This window comes from Schistocerca americana, chromosome 11 (assembly GCF_021461395.2).
Source record: "Schistocerca americana isolate TAMUIC-IGC-003095 chromosome 11, iqSchAmer2.1, whole genome shotgun sequence".
Lineage (NCBI taxonomy): Eukaryota > Metazoa > Arthropoda > Insecta > Orthoptera > Acrididae > Schistocerca > Schistocerca americana.
This window is the reverse complement of record NC_060129.1, coordinates 207,640,731-207,666,459: the sequence shown is the minus strand read 5'-3', so window position 1 is coordinate 207,666,459 and position 25,729 is coordinate 207,640,731. Positions and strand designations below refer to the sequence as shown.

The 25,729-nt window shown below is 44.7% G+C and overlaps 1 protein-coding gene across 1 annotated transcript in view; it reads left to right on the top strand.

Moving 5' to 3' along the window:
* Nucleotides 1-25,729, top strand: part of LOC124553567 (protein AF-17-like) — a 109,648-nt gene that overhangs the window by 38,206 nt on the left and 45,713 nt on the right. Inside the window, exons 5-8 of the mRNA XM_047127412.1 lie at nt 59-170; nt 9,804-10,065; nt 15,348-15,643; nt 20,918-21,281. Coding sequence (XP_046983368.1) covers nt 59-170; nt 9,804-10,065; nt 15,348-15,643; nt 20,918-21,281 — 1,034 coding nt within the window. The remainder of the gene's footprint in view (nt 1-58; nt 171-9,803; nt 10,066-15,347; nt 15,644-20,917; nt 21,282-25,729) is intronic.

Genomic DNA, 25,729 nt, shown 5'->3' with positions numbered 1-25,729 from the left:
GTAACTGAGTGACTAAACCCTTACACTATTTTTCAGTGCTGTGCGTGTCTTTTTACAGAAGAAAGGTGGCAACGTGAAGACGATTCCCCCCTACAAGCCGATCCCGGCTGCCGGAGTGTCTCCCAGCTCGTCGCCGGAGAAGGAGCTCGTCATCGACACCTCGGCCAAAGGTCGGCACGCGACTCTCCTACCCTCGTACTGCCTGCTGCCACTTTACAATTTGTGAGCCTTTTTTCTTTGCACCGAGTCCCACTCGTGTGAGGTTCGAGTGTGCTGCAGGCGCTCCGAGAGTCGGATTTAAATGTGTTACACGTTGTCCAAAGTGCGGGCATAAAATTTTTAGATCACCACGTGTGACGTATCTCGCATCGAAAATTTTTAGGTATTTGCCACAGTGGAACGGAGTGACTGCGACCGTGTCTAACTTCCCATCCTCCCGGCTGTGTGTCCCACCTGCCCCCTTCTCGTTTCCGTTACGGTCTGGCGTGATGTCACGTCTTCCACTCCTCGTGTCGAGTGTGCTAAATATTTGCACAGTTACGTAACAATTGTAGTTAAACATTCGACAACGTAAAAAGACACCGGGATGGGGTGGATTTCAGTAGAAGGGACTTACATGTACAGACAAGCAAATGATCACAATTTCAGAAAAATTGGATGATTTATTCGAGAGAAAGAGTTTCAGAAATTGAGCAGAGCAGTAACACATTGGTCCGCCTCTGGCCATTAAGCGGGTAGTTATTCAGCTCGGCATTGACCAGTAGAGTGTTCTCGGACGTCTTCCTGAGGTATATTGTGCGAAATTCTGTCCAGTCGGCATGTAAAAATTGTGAGCTGGTTGCAGGGCCCTCCCCGTAATACTCCAAATATTCTCGACGGGAGAGAGATCTGGTGACCTCTTCGGCCGACAGGGGGTTCAGCGAGCACGAAGGCTATCGGTAGAAACTCTCGCCGTGTGTGGGCGGACGTTATCTTGCCGAGATGTGAGACCGGCACGGCTTACCGTAATGAGGAACGACACGGAGCGTAGAACACTGTTTACGTGCCGTAGGGGTGCCACGGATGACGACCGAACGGATCGTGCTACGAAAAAAAGGACACCCCAGACCGTCACCCCCAGTTGTCGGGCCGTACGCCACGTGACATTCGGGTCGGTATACTGCCACTGTCAGGAGGTGTCTCGAGACACGTCTCGGCCAGACCACGGGCACCCAGTTCGAAGCGGGACTCTCCACCGAAGATAATTCTGCTCCAGTTTACGAGATTAGAGGCGTCGACCGACAGAGGCATATCCGGATACGAGCCGACGACAGTCGGATACCAGTCTGTCACCCGTCGTACAGTACGACAACTGGGAGTGACGGCAGTGCCGTTCCTTTTCACGGGTGGAGGCCACCTGCCACCTGCGCCACCACTCGCAGTTGTCACGGCGTACGGTGGTGACAGATCAGTATCTGACTGCCGGCAGCTTGTCTCCAGACGGGTCTTCGGTGATCGAGGCCTCTAATCTCGTCGCCCGGAACAGAATTATCTTCGGTGAAGAGTCCCACTTCAAACTGGGCCCCCACGACCGTCGAAGACGTGTCCGGAGACGCCCCGGCCGGCGGTAAGATACCGGCACGACTGTCACTGGCCGTACGGTCTGACAGCCGGGAGTGGGGTGGCGTTAGATTTCACGGCGGGACCACTTCAGTGGTCATCCACGGCACTCTTAAAGCACGGCAGTGTATCGACGGTAATCTACGCCCCGATACGTGGCCCTCTGTGGCAAAATGCGCCGGTCTCACATTTCGACAAGATAATGTCTGTCCACCCGAGGCAAGAGTTTCTATTGCTTGTCTTTGTGCTTGTGAAACTCCGTGCTGTGTCGTGTGTGTGTGTGTGTGTGTGTGTGTGTGTGTGTGTGTGTGTGTGGTTTTTTTTTGCAAAAAGTAAATTAACGAGACAAAGGATATGACCAAATCCACACTCAGTTAACATTTCTACAAAACTGAGCCCCACATAGGACATTGTCATCCGCAAGCAGTAAATTGTGGCTGAGTGTGAAGAATTATTTAAATAAAAATTAGTTTTTAATATAACACATTTTTAAAACAGGCTAGAAAGTATAAAATAGTTTCTCCTAGCCCTATACAGATACTTAACCCCTTAAAGTCTTGAAAATTTTTGGTTGTGAATTTTTAATAAATATGAAAATACTTATCTTGGTGTTGAAGCTCTTTTTTCTATGTTTTCTTTAACAGTAACAAATGTTTTTGAATGGGGTCCGCATTTAGCAAAACACAATTTTGTTTTTTGTCCCAGACATGTTTCACTGCAGTTGCAGCATCATCAGTGGGTTTTTTATTATTACGGATTCTTGCAACACGGTGTGGTTTTCCTGCTGTTATACGTTTTTACAGTGACTGTTTTTCTTTACAGTTTGTCACCTGCAAGGTTTCATTTTTCGTCACCTTCTTCATTGTCAAGTTCTACGTATTGAGTTGTCACTGTCACACTGACTTTCCAGGTGACAAACTGTAAAGAAAAACAGTCACTGTAAGATTGTAATACACCAGGCAAACCACACCGTGTGGTAAGAACCGATAATAGTAAAAAACCCACTCGTGGTGCTGCAACTGCAGTGAAACGTGTGGGACAAAAAACAAAATAGTGTTTTGCTAAAGGCGGACGCCACTCAGAAATGTGTGTTATGAAAATACTTTTAAGATTTAAAACAGAAAAAGATGTGGAGCATATATAGTAGATAATAGGAAGGAGATGAACTATTTGTCCATCAGTTGTGTGTTGCATGCACCAAAAATTTTCCATTTTCAGTCTTACAAGTATTTTCATAGCTATTAAAAATTCACAATCACAAAATTTCAGGATTACCTTTACAGGGATTAGGAATCTGCATGAGCCTGGGAGAAATTATTTTGTACTTTTGTGTTAAAATTTGATTTTTACTTAAATAATTATCTTCTGCTTTTTAGTTTTGATTGTGTGAAATTTATTGATCAACATCAGACTTTTTGATGAAATTGCAACGGAAACATATTGTAAATTTCAGGTTTATTTCAGCATCTCTTCACCTGGGTCAACAGATCGAAATGAAACAGTAAATAGAGACGGCTTGTTACAGCTTTTCTGAGCCCAGAGGACACATTACGTTTCAACGATCTGCCACCTGTCTGCCGCTCGTGAACTTTTACCTCGACTGTTTGTGTTCCCGTAGTTTCTCAGTGCTGTGGACCTGCCGTGCTGTGCCACCAGCTACCACTGCAGAAGGCCGAGGGCTGCGAGAGATCGCTACAGTCGTCGAGCTACGAAATGACGAAATTGCTTTTTAGAAAATTCTTCGGTATTTTGTTGCTCTCGCGTAACATTTATACAGGGTGTTAAAAAAAAAAAAAAATGTCGAATACGTCGAGAGGTGATAGCACGTGCGAAACGAGAAAAATATGTTCTATAAATGTGGTTCCGGAGAAACGTACTTTCTCAGGTAATCACTGTTTACGGGAAGGGCTTCGCTACGCTCGGCTGCAGGTGTCAGTGCAGTCGTCGCACCGGCACTCCGTCACATGTGTCGGCAGAGTATTACTCGCAGTACTGTTCCTACCGTCAGGTGGTCTGCCGCCAGTCGTGGGGTTCGAGTCGTGTCGCGGGCTACATTATTTTTTGTCACGTTTGCGTGCCTTATTGTACAGGTCTGTAAATTCTGGGTACGTGTCGCGTCGTTTTTACCTTATTCCGAACAAGATTTCACTTACGCGTTTACTGTTATTGCGCCGTATGTACGTACGGACGGTGTAGTACATTCGCATTTTCTCTCTTCCACCACTTGCAGCGGCGGAACCCCACTACTCGATAAGTCGAAAGGTGCACGTAATGTACTGGCACAGTTTAGCAAACTGACGTATCGTGCGAGTCGTGCCCTCCGATAAGCTATTCGGCAGAATTTTCCGGCGTCCGAGGGACGCGGGGACCCTCACGCCTCGGAACACTGACGGTGGCAGGCCCCGCACGCCCAACACGGAGGACCGCGTGCCGTGTTCGATAGGAGAAACCCGCCGGCGTGCGCCGAGTAGCGGCGGCAGGAGACGTGTCTCGCTCTCTTATCCGGGTGCTACCTAATGGAGAGTCGCCGTACCCGCGTCGTACGCTGCGCATTCGGATCCCGAGGCCACGGGATGGTCGTGGCGGGCTGCATTTTTGTCGGTGGCCGTCACAGGACCGCCGTTCCCGTCTGAGATTTTATTTACTGACGAGGCGGGGTTAACGAGATACGGTGTCGTGAATTTCCGTAAGCGGTGTGTACGGGCAGATCCGAGTCCCCGAGCAATTCGGGAAAGAGGGCACCGGTACCAATTCTCGATCGGTGTACGGGCAGGTGTACGTGGCGACAGATTAATAGGGCCGTACGTGCTAGCACGGAGGTTAACTGGGGCACAGTATCTGGACTTTGTCGCTAATGTATTGCCTCCCTTGCTGCGGGCTGTGCCGTCACGGCAACAAATATAAGTAGTAGCGGTTTGTGCGTGATAGCACATCGGCACACTAAATACGAAAACCTATCATTTGGCTGTTTCTTCTTTCTCAGTTTGTAGTAATTTTTTCTCGTGTGTCGGTTATACGTGACAGTAGTGTACTTAAAATTGACTTCTTTCATCTTTTCTAGAGGGAGACAGTACGGTGTCACCAGCGGCTCGGGCATCTATTCTTCCTACCCTTTCTCAGTTTAAGAATCGATAACATTCTTCGTGACCCCTCCCCCCCACAAAATCGTTGCCGAAAGGAGACCGGAGCTCGTAGGGCGTGCACTGCATATGAAAAGCGGTAGAATCTGCAAATCCGCAATGTTGTGGGAACTGGTGGACAGACACGGGAGTAGAGGAAGACCTGGTGACACTCGGAAACGACATTTTACAGAGTACCTTCAGTATGCGGGCACATACTGTTCGAGCCTCGAGGAGGTGGCAAAACGAGGCCACGTCTCCACTCTGCGGGGCTAACCCGCACTTCCGAGACAAAATTTATAAAGTTATCGGTGTCATTTCCCTAGCGTTTCCGTACGGTCACCACGTGGTTTCTGACGACTTGTTACAAAGTTAAAGATAATTGACTTTGTTAATCCGAGTTACCTCCGATTCTGTGAGAATGCACACATAACAGTAGAAAAGTATTTAATAAAACAATAATGAAAATCTAGAACACAAAAGTAATGTCGTACGGCTGGGAAGAGCTCGGTGCGGTATTGTCGTGCTGCCGTTCCGTCACACTCCGTGCAGCCACGCGTGAGGTGCGTCTTTGCCGACCCTTCACTGTGTGACGGCACTGTCCCCACAGTCGAATTAGCGAGAACATCTGATGGAGGTGACAACTAAACACTCGCATTTGTTTTTCTGTAGCATGTCTGATTTATGAATGCAGAACAAAATCAAAGGGAAAATAGGGCTGCAGAATAGCTGTTCTAATGACGGTTGTTGCACAGACTGGAGGACAATGAAAAATACTCTCAGGTCATCGTCTGAAAATATTTGTGGAGTTTGATTCTTCGGGAGGTCCAGGTCTGAAATGTTTTAGCGAAGGTATTAATTTGTAGATAATAAAGTGTCATAGTGTATTGCCTATTTCAGTTTCTGGAAATTTAACTTCTCATTTTAAAATGTACTGAAATTTGTTACAGAGTACCACTATTAAATAATTGCAGATTTTGTAATTGAAGATACCGTATTTCCTTTCCCGATTATGAAAATTGACATTTCTTTTACGTACAGTGTTTAAACTAATCGGTTCACAAAATAATACTTAACTCTGTCTTACACAAAAACGAGTCGAGAGCGACTCGTGCGAATACCGAGCGGAGACACTCGAGAAACTGAACGCGGCGGTTGCAGGTTTCCAATGTCGAGCACTGGCGATTTGATTTCGCGGTGAGCCCCAGTTAACATTCTACCGAGAAAACGACGTTAGAGACGCGAACTCAATTTATTGAAATAAAATGACGTGTTGTTGAAGATAATTTTGAAATTGTTTTCACAATAAAACAATGCAAAATGCTGAAGTTTCTGTCAATTACTGATGAAAGAATTGATTGGAATTTTATACTATAATTAATTTATTAAAAATGGATTTCCAGAATATTACAGAAAATGTGAGAAAGAAAGAAATTTTGACTAGGTTTTCCGAACAACGTATCAGTCCTGTAGGCTCTCTTTTTGAATGTCAGATTTGCCGTTTTTGGAAAAATGGACGGAATCGCAGATTTTCTTAATCGAAATATATGTCGCAGTCTGCTACAAAACAGACGCCCCTGTGCACAGATTAGTTGTAACTGGCAGGCGTGTGCCTGCTGCCCAGTATTGTACAGCTGACTGAAATGAGCAGCAGCGAGGTCAGACTTCAGGCTGAAGACCGTGTGAGCCAGGCAAGTCTGTATCCATACATACACGCAAAAAAGAAACACACACACACAGAAATGACATTTCCGCTGTTGTGCAGTGTGACACAGATAGAAAGGTAAATGTGATGCACACTACATTTTCGTTTTGCCAAACCACTCGGGAAATATTCCTGAACAATCTTAAGAATTTTGTCCATAGAGTTCGAGTTGACCCTGTCTAATTTAGAGCACGCTACATTGTGCTGTACCGTATTGGAGTGTGTCCATTTGCAAAGCCAAACGGTTCCTCTGCACAATTAGAACCCAGTCCTTCTTGTATACAGTTAGCGACAATTTTAGTGGGTACCTCATTTGCAGCAGACAGGGAGATATAAGGACCCCTTTGTGGCTAGGCTGCTAAAACTTCACCTGTGCACTTCCAGTGAGTATCTGTTACAGAAGGAGGCCTCTCGGCTGAAGGCTTATTTGTTTAGCAGTCTTTTTGTCGTGACTGTCAGCGACTGAACGTATCCTGTATACGGTGAGTAGCAATCTGTCCTTTTCAGAACATTGTTGTTGTTCCATCCTGGGTTTTCCATTGTTAGATAGTAATCTTCATCGTCTTAGGGTTCATCCAGGCTTTTTTGTTAAAAATACTGAATCACTTAATTGAGATTTTACTTTGACATTTTTATGCCAATGATTTCTATCACCCTTTCGATTACCTGAAGATTTGATTACAGAATCACAACATACCGTTTTTACACAACAGAGAGCCATTTGTGTATCACTTTTTGGGGGGGAGGGGGAAAAAAGACATTCTGTATGTGTAGTACAAGTTCTTACGTACCACAGCTGATTGACTCTCACTAAGAGCGAAGAAGAATGAGAAGTGGCAGTAGTCTGTATGCAGGGGGGGGGGGGGGGGGGGGGAATTGGCATAACAATTGATCTTTATCAAAGATTATGTTCTTTATAAGGAATGCTCAAGACATGAGCCGTCATTCGTCAACTGTTCCTGTAGTCAAGGGACATCGTTGTGAACAGCAGTGCACAGCATATCAGTAGGTACGTTGAGAAGTGGCTGTCGGACTTTACCTCTTAGCGTCCCTAATGAGGTCGGACGATTGCGGTAGCCTTAGGGCTACGTGTAACCCCGCAACCGGTAATCACTCAGATTGTGATCCGGGAGGCCGAGCGTGACAAAAGTGACAGTTCGGCAAAAGGTTCTCACCGAACGATGTGCGCGAGAGACGTTCTGTGTGCGCAACAATATTGGGAAGAGCGCCATCCAACTTAAGTCATATCTTCTGGCAGGTGTTTATCGGCCAGACTGGGGATGGTGCAATTGTCTAACTTACTGACATACCGTGTACCCGTCCCACTGACAGTTCAAAAAGCGGCACTCTGCATTTCCTCAAACAGGAAGGGTCCGATCACGGTGGCTGTGGTAAAATCACACCGCACCGGCTTTCTTGTCACGCTGCGATTGCTGACATGTCTGACTCCCTCTCTCGCAACAGCTCATTTTACACGTGATTCTCGTGTGGCATCACTAACGTGTTGTTGTCCAGTGATATGTGGCTCAGCTTTGCACTCTCTCTCTCTCTCTCTCTCTCTCTCTCTCTCTCTCTCTCTCTCTCTCTCTCTTTTTTTTGGGTAAAATATTGTGTCATTTCAGGCATGTGTTATTCTGTGAATTAGTGCATATTCAAATGTTTACTGACTTTTGGATCATCCTGTATAAAGCAGTATTGCTTCCAGAATGTTCTAGAAATTTCAGTGCATCAAATTAGTAGGTTGCACAAATTTTTATTTATGAAATTCTGACAAATGTAAGTTAAATTACATTTTTTATGACTGCAAAATTCCCTGATATATGATAGAAGCAAAGATATTCTAAAATTATGAAAAATATTCAGTTATTTCCAAAGTATGCTACATTACAAGGTTTGTTTGTATTTAACTTTTACAACAACATAAGTTATTTCTGTGACTTTGGAGTATAAATAATACAATGAGCAACAAAGCTTTCTTTAACATTAAGTAAATTAAGTATGGAAAGTAATGGTGGCACCATGGTATTAGTTACAAATGATATGAAAGAACAAATAAAAACCAGATTATGTTTTTCATTTCGGTTACTGCAGAGCACAATCCAAAGGACAGTTAATTTTCGTAGCACAGCATTATCACACAGAAACTTACGGTACTGTTACTATGTTACGGACAAATTTAGAACGGTATAAAATTTCGTAAATGCACTGTGTGTCATGTAATTATGTGACAAACATTAATCTCTGACTTCATTGACAAAAATCGGAATAAATGAAAATCAGAATAAAAATTACTGGAAAGGAGGTGGCCTCACAAACTCCATGTGACCTGTGAAGCTTTTAATTTTTTTATACACACACACACTTACCAAACAAGTGTTGGTATGTTGATAGAGACACTACCAAACACATACACACACACACAAAAATTTCAAGCTTTCGCTACCCACGGTTGCTTCATCAGGAAAGATGAACATATCGATCTGCACATACACAGACACAGGCAGACATTTGTAAAGGCAAAGAGTTTGGGCAGAGATGTCAGTCGAGGCGGAAGTACAGAGGCAAAGATGTTGTCGAATGACAGGTGAGGTACGAGCGGTGGCAACTTGAAATTAGCGGAGATGGAGGCCTGGTATCCGGACGGTGTAACACTGTGCCGAGATGTGCTGGCCGTGCACCGAGACACGTTTAGCCACAGGGTGATCCTCATTACCGACAAACACTGTCTGCCTGTGTCCGTTCGTGCGAATGGACAGTTTGTTGCTGGTCATTCCCACATAGAAAGCTTCACAGTGTAGGCAGGTCAGTTGGTAAATCACGTGGGTGCTTTCACATGTGGCTCTGCCTTTGATCGTGTACACCTTCTGGGTTACAGGACTGGAGTAGGTGGTGGTGGGAGGGTGCACGGGACAGGTTTTACATTGGGGGCGGTTACAAGGGTAGGAGCCAGAGGGTAGGGAAGGTGGTTTGGGGATTTCATTGGGATGAACCAAGAGGTTACGAAGGTTAGGTGGATGGCGGTTTCCACTCCCGGGATTGGAATGACTCCTTACCCTCTCCCTTAAAACCCCCATCCTTTTGTCTTTCCCTCTCCTTCACTCTTTCCTGATAAAGCAACTTTTGGTTGTGAAAGCTTGGAATTTGTGTGTGTGTGTTTGTGTGTTTTTTATTGTGTCTATCAACATACCAGCGCTTTCTTGTTTGGTAAGTTACTGCGTCTTGGTTTTTTATTTATATGTATATAAGAGAGAGGGGTAGGGGGTGGGAGAGTGCATGTTTTTTACATTTAGTCAGTCTCATTTACTGTGAAGGAGAATTTGTAGACAATATTCCCCAAGGCAATTTTTAAATTTTTAAACCCTAGTGCTCCTTCTCCACAGCGACTGGGACGAAGCGGAAGACGGCATCCGGCATCACTTCCGGCGGCCCGTCCTCGGGCGGTGCGGTAGGCGCGGCGGCAGCAGGCGGAGTGAAGCCCGCGGCATCCCCCACCGTGCCGGGCGGCGTGTCCAAGGCCGGCAGCGGGCGTGCTGCCGACGGCTCGAGCCCCCTGGCGGTGGCGGGACCCGCGGCGGAGCTGCTCGTCGTGGGAGGGGACTCGAAGGACGGGCTGAAGTACGCGCCGGGGCTCGTCGCCAGCGGGTGCGTGTGCCGAGCGTGCTTTGTCGCATGTTTAAAAAAAAATTCTGCGGCGGAGTTCGGGTCGTAACTTTTTGCAGTCACTGGCAGTCGGCCGAATACGCCCTCTGACTAACTCGGTGACTGCTCCCGCCCTGGCATTTGAAACTGTGTCACTCTGACCTCCACTTGTTTTTGACTTGTAACATAAAAGAGTAAGTGTCTTTTAATTGTGCCCAACTACAACTTAATGTATCTTCTTTACAGTAAGCTGCAGACAGTCTGCTCCAACATTGTTGTTATTCCTTCATTGAGTTTCCATTGCTTGGTCATAAAAAAATAAACATTTTGTGATTACCGTATTTACTCGAATCTAAGCCGCACCTGAAAAAAGAGACTCGAAATCAAGGGAAAAAAAATTCCCGAATCTAAGCCGTACCTGAAATTTGAAACTCGAAATTCAAGGGGAGAGAAAAGTTTTAGGCCGCACCTTCAAATCGAAACAGAGTTGGTCCATTGTAATATGAGACACAATTTAGGTCGAATGAAAGACGATACAGCTACAATAGTTTGGTTTGATTCGTAAGCTTAGCACTTAAGCTTTACCAGGTAGCCATTGCTATGCCTCAGACGCTCCGTCCGTATTTATACGGGTACCCTTCCTTTTTCACGTGCTTCGTCTGGTTTGAATTGATTGCTTATTTTGCTTTGATCTGATAAGTGCCGTTTTCTTTGTTATAGGCGTTTACGTCACTCTAAGCTGAAAATGCATTACTGTACTGCGTCATGCATTGTTTGTCACATTCTGATAGTGCGTGTTTACGGCCTGTCGCCGCCCGCGGCATGACTTGCTTTTGTGCGCGCTACCGCCGCTTACAATTAAAAAAAAGAGAGGAATTGTCTCATTAGTGAAACAATGGCAAGTGACTGCTACTTGTTGTTACTTACACTGCTGCTGCTGCTGCTGCTTTCTTTGATAATGATCAACAAGAACCAAATAATAGACTGCGTATGATAGAACATGTTCTGAACGGGAGTTACGCGAAAATTTTTCTCCGTTTGAAAATCTTTGCGGCCGCTTCATTAGTACATCAAATTCTGCACAGAAATTAGTCATTTTAGATTTAAAAATCTAGTCACTTGCCTGTTTCATTTCTGACTGTATCACTATTAGGCATAAGCATAATACGAATATAAACATGACACGATACGTATATTCTTCCGCGTTTGCTGTTGTCTCACTCTAGTTTCGTAGTTTATTAGGCAGACAGGATTTAAATGAGATAGCAGCAAACATGAAAGAATACATGGCAAAATGTTTATATTCGTATTATTCTTATGATGAAGAGAAAACTGCACGTGATTCACATTTCATCAGGTTCCTATTAGCAACAGTCTTGCCAGTCGGATTTTCATAGTACATTGAAATTCTGCTACTTTCGAAGATGAACAATACGGAATTTGTATTTACTTCATTGGATAATGTATGAAAATGCAGTGGTCAAAACTCGGGGCGGAGGAAAAAAAGCTCGTCTTCCACTTTTTTTTTTTTTTAATTTATTAATTTATTAACTGACGCAAAGGTTTTGGCGCCAGTATTTATCTCTGTGCCTACAAAGCTTGCCTGTGTAGCGCTACATATATTCGACGGCAGGAATTAGTTGTGGCGGCACCTACCAACATTTTTCAGAACTTCCGCTTGCTTTGCACTCGATTCTAAGCCGCAGGTGGTTTGTTGGATTACAAAAACCGGAAAAAAGTGCGGCTTAGATTCGAGTAAATATGGTACTTCTTAAATTGTGCAAAACTTCGTTAAATACCTTCCAAGAAAGAAAAAATATGTACCTCAAAGAAATCATCGGCATAGGATGGAGTCAGTAGATGTAATGTACGTGCACAGACAGATGAATAATTAAATTTCAGAAAAGTTGAATGAGTTACTCGAGAGAGAGGCTTTCACAAATTGAGCATGTGAATAATACACCGGTCCAGCTCTGGTCCTTACGCGAGCAGTTACTCGGCTCGGCATTGGCTGTTGCAGTTGTCGGGTGTCCTCCTGAGGGATATTGTGCCAAATTCCGTTCAGTCTGTATACTAGATCGTTAAAATCTGAGCTGACGGAGGAGTATCGTGCCCATAATGCTCCGAATGTACTCTCTCTATTGGGGAGGGAACTGGGGACCTTGCCGGCCGAGGTAGGGTTTGCCGAGCACAGAGATGAGCAGTAGAAAATTATGCTTATCCGTTGCGGTTAGTTTAGAACTGGGACTGTATGTTGAATGTAAATACGTTATACAAAACTGCAACAAATCACTTTTTTGAGTAATTACGTTTCATTCCGTGAACCGGTTTTCAAAGCTTTTCAGGTTCATCTTCAGACAGTTTCAGTAAGTTACGTCATTACTGCTAGCAAAATGCTGGGTGCTGGCTCTGACAAAACGATGGAACACACTTTAATGCATCGCCGTAATCTCTCGATACGGGTCTAAATTTCTTTCTTTACTTACTGCGTCAGTATAGGCAGCTTCTTTTGGTTAGTGTCCATCTGTCTGCCTCCATTTTGAACTCCAGTTGTTATATCACTACACACATTTACACACAAATTATATTAATTTACACTTCGATGGCGAGACTTTTCCGGCGTGCGCTTTGCCACTGTTGCTTGTAATAAAGATCTTGAGAGGAAGATAGGCCTAGTTTGCACAGAGATGTAATTTGGTCTTTTGGTATTAAAGTCGATATAAGGGCAAATATTTTAATCATACTGGTGATAACATGAGAGCTCAAAATAAAATAAATAAATAAATAAATTACTACAAGAACAAACTTCATCTGATCTGATATGTGATTTCTATTTGTATATTACTGGCAGTTTATAGCCTTCTTTAAAAAATAAAAGAAATCATGATTGGCATTAACATGAATACCGAGGAATCAATGATACAGAGTTATTGTATCTGCAGTGAGATGCAGCTGTCTGTATGACTAAAACCTTTATATTTAAATTAATAACAAACCTTCGAATGAAAAGAGCAGTAGAAAGTCGTCGTGTGCAGACAGGTATTATGTTGCCGAAATGAGAGCTCGGGATTGGGTGCAGTGAAGTGGAACAAAACGTGGTGTAGAATATGATCGACATACTACTGTGCCGAAAGAGTGCCACAGACGACAACCGACGGTGTCCCGCCACGTAAAGAAATACCACTCCCGGCTGTCGGGCGGTACGACGGGCGACAGTCGTAGCGGTATCGCACTGCCGTCTCGGGCACCTCCAGACGTTTCTCTGTTAGTCGTCGTGTTCACTTTGAAGCTTGACTCGTCACTGGAGACTGTTCTCTTCCAGTCAGTAAGTTTTCGGGCCAAAGACATACCCCGAGATTCCTCAGACAGCGGCGGGATACTAATGTGACTGTCACCCGCCGTACGGCCCGACATCTGGGAGTGACAGTCTGGGACGCCATTTCTCTACGTAGCAGAACCCTTTTTGTTGTCATCTGCTGCTCCCTTTCAGCACAGCCGCACATTAATGATATACTACACCTTGTTTTGACCTCCTTCGTGGCGAGCAATCCCTGGTGATCGTTTCGGCGAGACAGTGCCCACCTGCGTGCGGCGAGAGTTTCTGCTGCTCGTCTCTGTGTTCCGAATAACTCCTTGCATAAGAACGAGAGGCGGTCCGATGTGTTATTGACTTGCTCAGTTTGTGAAACTCTTTCTCATGAATAAATTGTCCAATTTTTCTGAAGAGTGCAATCGTCTGTCTGTACGTGTATTCACATCTGCTGATTTCCATCCCATTTGGGCAATTCCTTCGTGGTGCGCTGCCCCCCCCCCCCCCCCTCCCCCGTCCACATGTTTTGTGACAGTCACCAAAAAGATTTACTGACCCTATTAGTAAAATCTGCCCAGAAACTAGGAACTGGTGTCAACTATTTGCTGTAAACAAAAAATATGACAGAATATGATGTCTTTGATAAATTTTTGTGTGAATGTAATATATTTATTCAAAAGAAAAAGGAATGTTGTAATACATTTGGGTTACGAAATCTCAGAATATGTAGGTAGCTGTATGGTTAATATGTCCAAATACCAAAATAAGTTAACGGTATTCAGTGACTTTACTTTTAGACACAGTGTCATGTGTCGGCCTCTCAGTCCCTGAGGGCCGTCGGCAGGTGTCTCCCACACTTGTGGTGGCGTCGGTCCCTCACTGCGAGTACTGTGAGTGGCCGTTCTGCTCTCAGCTCTCGGGTATTATTAGCTTCGAGCACCGGCTTCAATTTAGCTGGATTTTGACCATTCTGTTATGCTCTTCCGGAGCCTGTGCCCGATATTTGAGCTAGCTGCGCACTAACATAATTTCTTTTATCATTCTCAATACACCGTGTTACAGTCGTAAGAATTAACATCTCTGGTCGTAGGAAATAATAAGCCAGTAGATTGTCGTTTCCGTCTTCCGAGTTTGGACTCTGAGGACAGACTACAGTATACTATGCTCCAAATACAGGGTGGTTAGAATTAAATTTTCACTACTCGTCAGGTGATCGTAGGCCGTTGAAACTTGGTGAAAACTTTTGTAAGAGTAATAATGAATAAACCGTTGAAAGAAACATATTTTTACTTCAACACAGGAAGGTAACATTTGTAAATTGCGTACCGTGTTTACCTTCCGGTTACAAATGTCACTCGAGTGTGACGACCACCTCTGTATCGTTTGCACAGGTGTCGTTTCACGATTGTTCACAGCGTTTTTCGAACGGTGGACCGCAGAGTGTTCAGCTGTTGTGACGAGCTCTTTAGGTCACACGGTATGTCCGTCATTCTCGGCCGTGGCTACAGTAACATCTCAAATGATTTGTGGCTCCGTTGGAAGTCTGTCTCTCCCAGGAGCAATTCCCAAATCACCAGTTAACTCTAACTCCGACGACACATCCTGCGGCACACGTCTGAACGTCATTCCTATAAAGTTGGGTACCCGTACCATAAATAGTTTTTTGTCTGCTCTGGCTTGAGTATCGGAAGTTTAACTGTAATAGACCTTTACTGTGTGGTCCACAGTTATAGTGCCTCTTACTTTTCACTTATAATAAAAGCACCGTTACAGCACTTCCTGCTGCACGTTACAAAGTCTTCCGCGCGTGACTCTGCAGCGACCCGAAGCCGCGGTGTGTCACTCGGGCGTCTGTCTCTCTAGGGGTCGGGTGCCGTCACCTCCCGTCCCGGCACCGTACCGTACGTCTCTTTACCTCTTTTCTGGCAGTAAACTCGCCACGGCACGCCTCCGAACTGTTACGTCTCTGTCGCAGGTACGAGACGGACGGCCCCACGGGGAAGAAGAGGAAGACGGGTGGCCGGCGGACGCCGACTGCCGCCTCGGAGAGCCCCGCCGCGTCGACGCCGACTCCGCCCCCGGACGTAGGGGTGGGGCCGGTCCTTCCCGGGGAGGTGGTGCCGGAGGTGGTCGGCGGCCGGAAGGTGAAGCTGGAGGTGGGCGCCAACGTGACGGTGGGCGGCGGGGGCGGGGGCGCGGTCCCGCCGGGGGCGCAGCCTCCGTCCGTCGTGGTGCGGTCTCCCAACGTCATCGCCACGGCGGGGGGCCCCGGTGAGTAAATGTGTGACGGCACCGTACTGAGGGTGTTGCTGCCTTTTTAACTTGTACTTCTTCGGACTAATATTATTTTCGTCTGTGTTATATGCTGCGGAACAGAGCTAATTAATGGGGCTCTATTCCTTTCGTTCAGAGGTCTCGCACTGGAGCGAGAAAAAAATTCGCAATAATTATCGTTAAAATGAAGAACGGTGTCAGTGTGGTGTCCTGGGGCTCGTCCTCTAAACTTCGGTGGCCCATGTGGCGAGTGCAATGTATAGTGTCCCCCTTAGAACATTTTGCAAGTAAAATTAATTACGAGATCATTCCTGCGTTTCAGAATAAAGACAGATTTGTATGAATTTATACTTTTTGTGAACTAAAAACTTCTAGAAAAGTAATAGAAATAAAAGATTTTTATGTGATTATGAAAATAAAGTACTATTTTTCTGAAATATGCCAAATCGTAAGCATCACTTAATACAAGTTTGTAAATTAATTTAATGTATAAGGCATCTGTTAGAAACTGTATTATATTGATTTAATGAAGCAGAAATAAAAACAGAGGTCATATTTTGAACTTTGTCGTGACACTTGTAGGAAGACTAATTTTTGTAGCATAATCCGGAAGCGTGTAAAATTGTCATTATGTGGCGGATCAACTTTCGACAATACATAACTTCGGCAGAGTCCTAATGCATTGTGTAACTATAGAAAAATATGAATGACATATTTCATATCTGAAAATTGTTAGACCATTGCTGCAAATAAAGTGGTGTCCCGAGTTACCCCTACCTGAGGCTGTTGCCTTACGTCTCAGTCTGTTGTATACAGTAGCCGGTGCTGGACGCAGCAGACAACCTGAGCCGGCTTCGGTGCTCACTCGCAAAAAACAAAAGTTAAAAAATATCGAACTGCAATCACAGAAGAATCAAATGTATTAATTAATAGTGCTTATTTGCACTATTATGTATTGTCTGTCAACCTTACCGTACAAAATGGAGATAATGCTGCACTTTGGCACCGTCAATGGTGGACTCCTCCGACAACCGACATTGGCTGAAGACATCCGGTGTTTTCAAATCGGTACATCGGTACGTGCGGAGTCTCGGTGCGACCAGTCTCCGTGTTCAAAAGTACAGACTTCGGACAGTGGTCATTCCTTCTTTTTCTTCTTCGTCGCCTTCTTCTTTCTTTCTTTTCTTCCCCCCCCCCCTCCCCCCCCCCCCCCCCCCTCCAAATGAAATGCTAGAGATTTCCACATGTGAAATGCGGATCTTGAGAAATTTTAAAGCTCAGTAGAGGAGAGGAAAAGTTTACGGCATCCCGACGATGAGGAACGTAGTGACACGGACGCGTCTCCCAGTCTGCCGTCTGAAGTCACTGCTCTGTTGGGAGATGTAAGCACATTCTGTGGCTGTGAAGCTATTCCAGCCTCATATCTGTACTTGAAGCAGCACGTCATCTGCAATTTGGCAAAATTTGTATCCAAACTTTTAGGCCTAGTGTATAAGCTCAAAAAATTATGTGTTCAAGCGAGAAGGGTGGCATATGTCTATTTTGATGCTTAATGTTACTGTTGTGGATCTTTTTTGGGTGACAGTAGGCAGACATTAGCTGTCTACAAATTATTATTAGTGCTTACTGGTGCTCTCGAGCCAGTACCATGGTGATTCTGTGTTTTCAAATTTGGCGTACGTGTTCAGTGCTTTAGGTGTTTGGATTATCGTACTCTAAAATTTATATTCGTCTTTAGCACATAAGCTGAATGACAGTCATTGAAGGTTCATTGAGATGCGTGCTTTTTGTTGAATTTGTGTAAAACTGGACGGAAAGTTCGTAATGTCAGTCTGTGTGGCTCCTGTTCGTCTCGAGTGTGCAGCAGAATATTTCTCCCTCTTTCTCGTACACTCGTATTACTTGTGTGGTTATTCCTGTAACTGAGTAAAGTATGTACAGTACAAGTCACATTCTGTCGGAACCAGATATCGGTTGGAATAGGAACAGAAGAGCTTCTCACCACAGACTGACAGAGGAGGTCGGACACTGCGAACGAACTGTCGGCCGACATCATGGGGCGAACGTCTGGAGACCTGTTGTCGGTGCCACTGTGGCTGCAGTCCGAGTATAACGATACCTGTGTTTACTACGTCTGTAGGAATGTGAACATTTGTGTCGGAATCGTTTACCGTTTTGTTTTCGCATTGAGACGTACGCTATGAAAAGTGACGGTGAAGAATTAATGATACTCGATGAAATGAACAGATGAAGAAAATAGTGCAGTGGACAAAAACTTGCTGTAGGAGATGCGGTGCGAATGACGTGACGTTAGAGCAGAGTTTGAGAGACAGTTACGTTTTTCGTAACTTCACGAGGATGTCGCCGTCAGATTTTGAAATTCTAATGGATATTACAGGGCCAGTTGTTTCAAAGAAAGACACAAATTTCAGTAAATCAATTCTGTAAAGCAAAGACTTGCTGTTTCTCTAAATTATTATTATTACTTTTTTTTTGACAACCGGAGATCCCCATCAAAGCCTCGCGTATTTATTCCGCATTTCAAAGCTGACCTTATCTCAAATATTTCCTACAGTTTCTGAAACTTTCTTTGAAGGATTGAAGGGTTATGTAAGCTATAATCCAATCATGTTAATCACTGAAACAATTACTTAATTGACTATATATATATTTTTTAATTTTCATATTAAAATTAACCCAAATTGTCATTTTCGGCTTCAGTTGCACTCACACTTGCAGTGAACGTGGCAGTGGATCTGCTGTCGACGGTTCTCCTGCCACTCCCACATTTACTGCGAACAGCTGTCTTCTGGGTGCATCCGTCCGTGCCTCCGAGAAAGCGTTGCACACTTTATTCGTGACTGCCATTTCCTGTGGCGGCAGCCCACATAACTTACCGGTGGCAGATTTTTTTCCAAACTCTTATAACGAATCCCGTCGTTGCTGAAGCATTGAGAAATGAGAAAGTTAATTTCCCTATCTGTATCACTACTTTGGGGCTGCGCAGTGCAGCAGTTCTTTGTAGGGAGTTGTGCTTATGTTTACTATTCTTTGACTTCGAACATTCCAGGGCACTACTCTGCCTCCCAGAGTGTGACCAGTTCGTAAATCTCATTTCTCGTGCCCTCCATTTTGTAAAAGGATGCACAGAAAGACGATACGGGACACTGGTTTCGTGTTTCCGATACGTTCTGAACGTCGGTAGTCCAGAACTGGCCGTGAGAAGTGTCGCGGGGCGTGTTATGAACTCGGCACGTTCGTGCGTATACGGTGTGTGCCCTTACCAAACGAAAGCGTCGGTATGTTGATACACACACACACACACACACACACACACACACACACACACACACAAAATTCAAGCTTTCGCAACCCACAGTTGCTTCGTCAGAAAAGAGGGAAGGAAAGGGAAAGATGAAAGGATGTGGGTTTTAAGGGAGGGGGTAAGGAGTCATTCCAATCCCAGGAGCGGAAAGACTTACCTTAGGGCGAAAAAAGGACAGGTAGGTATACACTCGCGCGTGTGCGCGCGCGCGCGCGCGCACACACACACACACACACACACACACACACACACACACACACACACAGATATATCCATCCGCGACCCGCAACCTTTCGTCTTTCCCTCTGCTTCCCTCTTTCCTGATGAAGCTACCGTGGGTTGCAAAAGCTTGAAATATGTGTTTGTGTTTGTTATCGTCTCTATTGACATACCAACGCTTTAGTTTGGTAAGGTACAGCATCTTTGTTTTTAGATATATTTTTCCCACGTGGAATGTTTCCCTCTATTATATATAATATATTCGAACAGACGCCGTAAGTGTGCCGGGCTGTCGAGCAGTATTCTAGATTTGATCAAACAGATATATTGTGAGCCAGCAAACGGGAATGTCAGTCACTATTCGATTACCGTGCCGCGTGGGGAATTGGCGTGCAGACGTACTGTGGCCGAAACCTCAGTCCGCATATTCGTTCTTTAACGAGTCACTCCAGTGACGAGGACATTTCTCGCACCGAGAGACCGGTTCGTCGGTACCGTCTCAGGACCTCACCTCTGCCGGCACCACTCTGTCACTACCGAAGTGAAGTTCGTGAAGGTGTTCTTAGAGTTTTGGAAGCATTTCGCAACGAAACGGTGAACCCGGCTTTCACCACCTGTCACAGTATTGCCGAGGAAACTGTCAGCCTGTCACTCGTAACACGAAACGGACTGTCGACAGAGCCGAGTCTCCTCCATTTCGTGTCACGAATGGGCCTAATTTGGAGTCATCTACTTTGCAACTCGGGTCAGAGAAGGGGGAAAGTTGAAAAAGTAATATGTGTGACGTGCAATACCTTAAACAATATTGAGAACAGAGTAAAGAATTTGGAGGCATTATGTTTCAGCATAACCTGGTTTTCCGGTTTGTTACAGTCGTAGCACTTTTTCTCTAGTTTGAAAACTGTGTTCCTGTTATCGAGTAAGATACAATCATTTTCCGTTGTGCAGCTGTGGTGGAAGATATCCTAGAAAATAGTAATAGCAATAATAATAATATACTTGTACAAACAATGTCCACATGTCAGTGTGTGTGAGATTAAGCTCGCACGTACCCAGTGTCAGTGACAGCACGTGTATCGAATCCCCCTTCCCGTCGTTACGGGACAATTTCTGTGCTGACGTGTGCCCCCAGCTGTATGGTGGTGGCATTGTGTCGGACGAGCAGTAACTGCTTTCGAGATTCCAAAGTAAAGGAGCGATCCTTTTTAATCCTCTCGACCACTAATTGCGTTAGACTTCTCTATCTCTGTCGCTATCTCTCCCCTATTCGTATTACATTACGACCACGTATTCCAAATCGGTATTCACTTCTCTGCAGTTGCTTTTGTGCCGACCCTTCACATCTGATAAAACATTAGTACTTACCTGTAACATTCCTCTACTTTAACAGAATAAATTGTCTGACATACACCCCAGAGAACCAGTCCGTCTCAGTCTGGTAACTCCTATTACAAGAAAACACTGAAGTACTGTACATTCGGCGGCCACTCTCAACAGTCGGGAGATGCGCCCCACCGCTCGCCACTCGTCAGTCGGGCGTCACACACACGCAGAAATGTGGCACATTGCGACGCTGTGGAGACTTTAAAAATTACTGTTAAACTATTGTCTAAAATCAACAGTTTTTAGAATCAATACAGCAGTCAGCCTACTACATTTTTTGGGTCGGTGCCGAGTGCACACACGCATTCCGAGAGATTACAGGAACGAACTCCGGCGTACTCAAGTTCCAGGTGGCGTGTCGAGCCCCCACCAGGGCATCGTGGTGTCGGTGCCGCTGTCGGCCGCCAGCGCGGCCGTGCCCGCGGCCGCCCCCGTCTCCGCGGCCTCCGCCGCACCCGCACCTCCGCCCGTGGCGGACGCCGCGGCGACGTCGTCGAACCCGACGCCTCCGCCGCAGGGTCAGCCCGCGCCGCAGCCGACGCTGTTCCAGCAGCTGCAGCAGTCGATGGCGCACTCGGCGCACCACATCCAACCGCCGCAGCCGTCGCCCCCGCCTCCGCGCCACACGCCGTCGCCGCAGCAGACGTCGACGCTCGTCATGGTGGAAGAGCCGCAGCCGGCCCACCACCACCCGGCCAAGAGGCAGAGGTGGGTGGGGCACTCCTTCACAAAATGACTCGGTCACCCTCGGCAGTGTCGGTTAGTGGTGTACGTTTGGGTGTTTGCGCAACACGTCTCCACCTGAAATATATACTCGTCGAGAATTCTACGTAAGCAACTCTGCTCGCTTTGTAGACCGTTACGGTCTGCTTCATTGTGTTCTCCCATTTTACTAGTTGCGGAAACATTAGACATTTGTTTGACCAAATTCTTTGCAGAAAGCCATTTTACTCTTTATTTTCCGAATGCGTAACAGAGAACAAATGTTCCGTAGTTTAGAAAATAAAAAAACTCTCACGAATGAATGTAAACAATTGTTTTGACAAAAGTTTACAAAATCAGATTGGGAAATACTCAATCAAAGTTTGACACAACTCTTCTCGCACAAAGTCAGAATCGTCATGGGAACTGTCAGTGTCCCATTTCACACTGTCGTCACGAACTAAATCTGGCTCTTATTTGTGCAAAATTTCGTCAGCCGTGTCTGTCGTTTCTGTACCTACCGGACTGATAGTTTCTGTCCTCTGGCAGCTCGGTTTTGCACAACGTACTCGATCTACCAGTCAATTTAGAAGCTACGTACATTTCAGAAATCTTATCAGCTGGCACTTGCAACACGAGAGAGAGTGACTGTGCCCGTCACTATACACGATTCCCTATTACAAAGTGTGAGAAATCGCTTCCCGTCGAGTGACGGGACTGGCAGCTATTGACATTGTCACGTCCCGACAGGTGATGAGATTGTCAGTCAGAGTGTTAAACTTTCCGGAATGCACCAGATTGTGAAATACATTGTGGGCATTTTTTACAGCGTAATAAACATTTCAGGTCTACATACAATAATGTCGAGTGTCCCAAATTATCGAATGTTCCAAACTTTGTTCTATAAACATTCTCAAGGTTGTGTACACGAGAGTAATTTCAGACTACAACTACCCACGTGCACCGAGCGAGGTGGCACAGTGGTATCGTGTACGTGTTACAGATAACACACGGAAGGTACTACGTGCGTACCGAGTCACTTTACACGTATCGGAAACTGGTTAATGGAACCCATCTATCTTACGTCGAGTGGAGTTTCTGACGTGCAGATGTTCGTTTCAGAGTCGTGGCTGCATACATTTTAACATTATTACTGGTTGCTGCCAAATAATTGTAATACACACGTTAACTTGGTACCAACTATGTCTTGTCCGTGTAACAAAGTATATCCTCCGACTGACTGCGTTGTTCGTAAATTTGGTGCTCGCCTCCGATTGACAGAAGCATTGTTCTGCACATCTACTTACAGTTAAGCATAATAGTAAAAAGCAGAATGAATTATTATGTTTTGATATTAACCTGAAAGAGCCAAAATTAGTGAAAATAAAAGTATAATTAGGAAATAAGTAAGTCTGTTTAACTGTGCTTTGGATAAAGAAAAAAACTGAGAAAATTATAAGAACTTCATGTAAACAATTTCTGCTTCTGCGGGGATCGCAGGGTTCATAGTTGTTTATTCATAAAGTGATATAGCTCAGTGAAAAGCACTCATTCTTCTCTTCTCAGTAAATGAGTGAAATTTTTTAAATTGAATGATAAGTAAAATAACGAGTTCTAATGAAAGTAGACATTTTTGGAATCAGAAAAATAATGGCTACAGAACTGTGGCATTTATTTTTGGTAGTAACCGTTATTTAAGATTCGAAAGTTCTGAAACACAAGAATGTTGATTACAATAATTTTTGAAATAGGACATTGGTACGCCTGCTAAACCCACTGGGCAGAACAGGTGATTAGGATTGTGGAAACGGCCAAATAAGGTTGGGGTCAGTTTCACCTTAAAAGTGTAATTTATTGTAATTTAACAACACATTTACAACCAAAGCGGCACTTAGCCGAACCTTTACAACTACGAGTTTCAAAATGCAATTCTTTCATGGCTCAAGACCTCCAAACAAGAAATCTAAAAAAATCAACAGGATAAAAATTCAGTTAAAATAGAATATAAAATCATTAAAATGTATGGGGTTGAAAGCTTCAAGGCAGTGGTGGTTAGACAAACATAAACAAGATGGCTGAAGGCCCACAATAAAATTTTCAAGATTTTAAAATTAATTACCATAACCTTTCAAAGGCAGAAGCTCGCAATGTTTAATCTTGAAAGGTAATTTTAAGAATAAGGTCATAAGCCACAATGTTTAATCTTGAAAGGTAATTTTAAGAATAAGGTTCCAAGTTTGGAGGACCACAATTAGTTTTACAAAATTTTTATAAAAATTTTAACCATAAACCTTAAGTTTTTGTAGATGAAACCGGACTAAAAGAAAGACAACACAATGGCAAAAACCTTTTAGCAAATATCTACGTGTCGGAATTCAAACTTACTTCCATAAAACACAGTACAACCGAGAATTTTTCTTTTTTCATTAGCTCTGATAGATTATAAACAGACAATTAAACGCCACTGAGGAAGACAGTAGAGACAACAGCACTCGGAAGCCTCCAGGGGGTCGGTCTGCCCTCGTTCACGTCGGTGAGACAGGTGGTGACCCGTCGGAACACGACCGAGTGACAGCCACGGACCGACCGACAGACGAGTGACTTGCCACCAATCAGTACGTGAGAATTCAAACACAAAATGATACGGGCACTATTATCCACAATCAAATATGTATACGTATTAAGCTGTCGAACTACCCACCGTGTCGGACAGTGACAACAGGTGAGGAAAGGACACTGCCTGACCGGGGCAGGTAACTGGAACACTAACGGGCACAAGGTGGAAAATTCCGCTGGTGCACTCGAATTGTAGTCAGCCTATATAGTTAGTTCCACCACATGGCGGCTAAATTTCAGCAATACAAAGACTCGGTGTCGCTCACAGGGAAACCTCCCCAATAGTGAACCACCGAAACAAACCACGTAACGCGAATGGACGTGGCTCAGGTACACGAAACCACTAGTCGACTTTGACGTCCCGAGTCGGAGCACCACGAAGCTCGTAGCGATCGGACAGCTCCACACGTGCTCCGACACTGCACAGGGACTGCCTGCGGACTCAGCCGACTGCACCGCACGGAGACAACTTCCGCGGTCCACAGCATTCGACCGACTCACTCGGAATGCCGACAACACCTAAAATGGTCGTCATTGGAATCTGACAAACACTTGCACGAAGGCCTGAACGATACCCGACAGTAGCTAAGCACGCACAAAGACAAAAAGTGAGTCGATGTGCACACACACACGGCCGACTCGTGAACGATCGGTGAGCCGAAACACGTCGTCTGGTAGGGCGACTGACCAAAGATCCGGCTCGAGTGACGGGTGGCAGCAACGGTCGGTTGACCCGTGTCGACGCAGACCTCATTGCTGCACCGACCCGACTGCACTGGTGCCGCATTGCATCTCCCCGACTGGCAGGTCCAGACTGTGCACCAGACGCGTTGCATCTGACTGGCAGACCCGAACACCTTACGGCAGACAACAGCCGGGAACTAATAGCAGTCGAGCAGAGATACTACGAGAGGGGATATATCGATACACGCTGCAAACGCCACTCACGCTCAGGCAAAGCAGCGACCCATTGACAGTAGTAAGTTAAATTAATGTAGTGAGGTGGAAGTACGTTAAAAACGGGGTGTAAAATACGTGATGGCGGGAACATGAGCCACGCGTTGGGCTCAGACATTTTTGTAAAAAGTAGGATGTTTACTGAGAAGAGAAGAATGAGTGCTTTTCACTGAGCTATATCACTTTATAAACAAACAACTATTTGCTCACTAAAATTTTAACTACATGTCTTCTTTACAAAATATAAATTCTTGGTATCTCTTTATAAAAATTATTTCAAGATAAACAAATTAGACTATTGTAATCAGGAAATTACAGTGTTAACAATCATATTTTATGAATTCCTGCTCAAATGGAAAGTAGCTAATGTGTGAAACTGTTATGTATGTGCCATTTGTAAAACGAGATCAAATAAAGAAAGAAAAACAAATTAGAATAATATCGACAATCGTATGAAAACAGATACGATGGTACCAACTTGCTCTGGTGCGAGACTGCTACAGTAAAATTTTAAAAATTACACTGTGATAGCATCTCTCATGACAATATATCATCCAATATTGTATTATTAAGTTTGAGGTCACATCGAGAATAGCCACTGTGGCCTATTTGAAATTATGTAAACTGTATTGCTGCGCAATTGTCTCGCATATAATAGCTCCGATACTTAGGGACAGAAAAATTTCATGAAAAAGATAATGCGAAATTGATAGTTTTTACTGAAATATCACGAAATAAGAGATTTTTATGCAATATCGTTAAATATGTCATTTTTCCCATACAAAATTGTTATAAAACTAATGATGACAACCAAACAATATTCGTAACCGGTAGTTATTGAACATTAAAGTTGCATTTTCTCTTCTCTTTCCTCTCAAGGC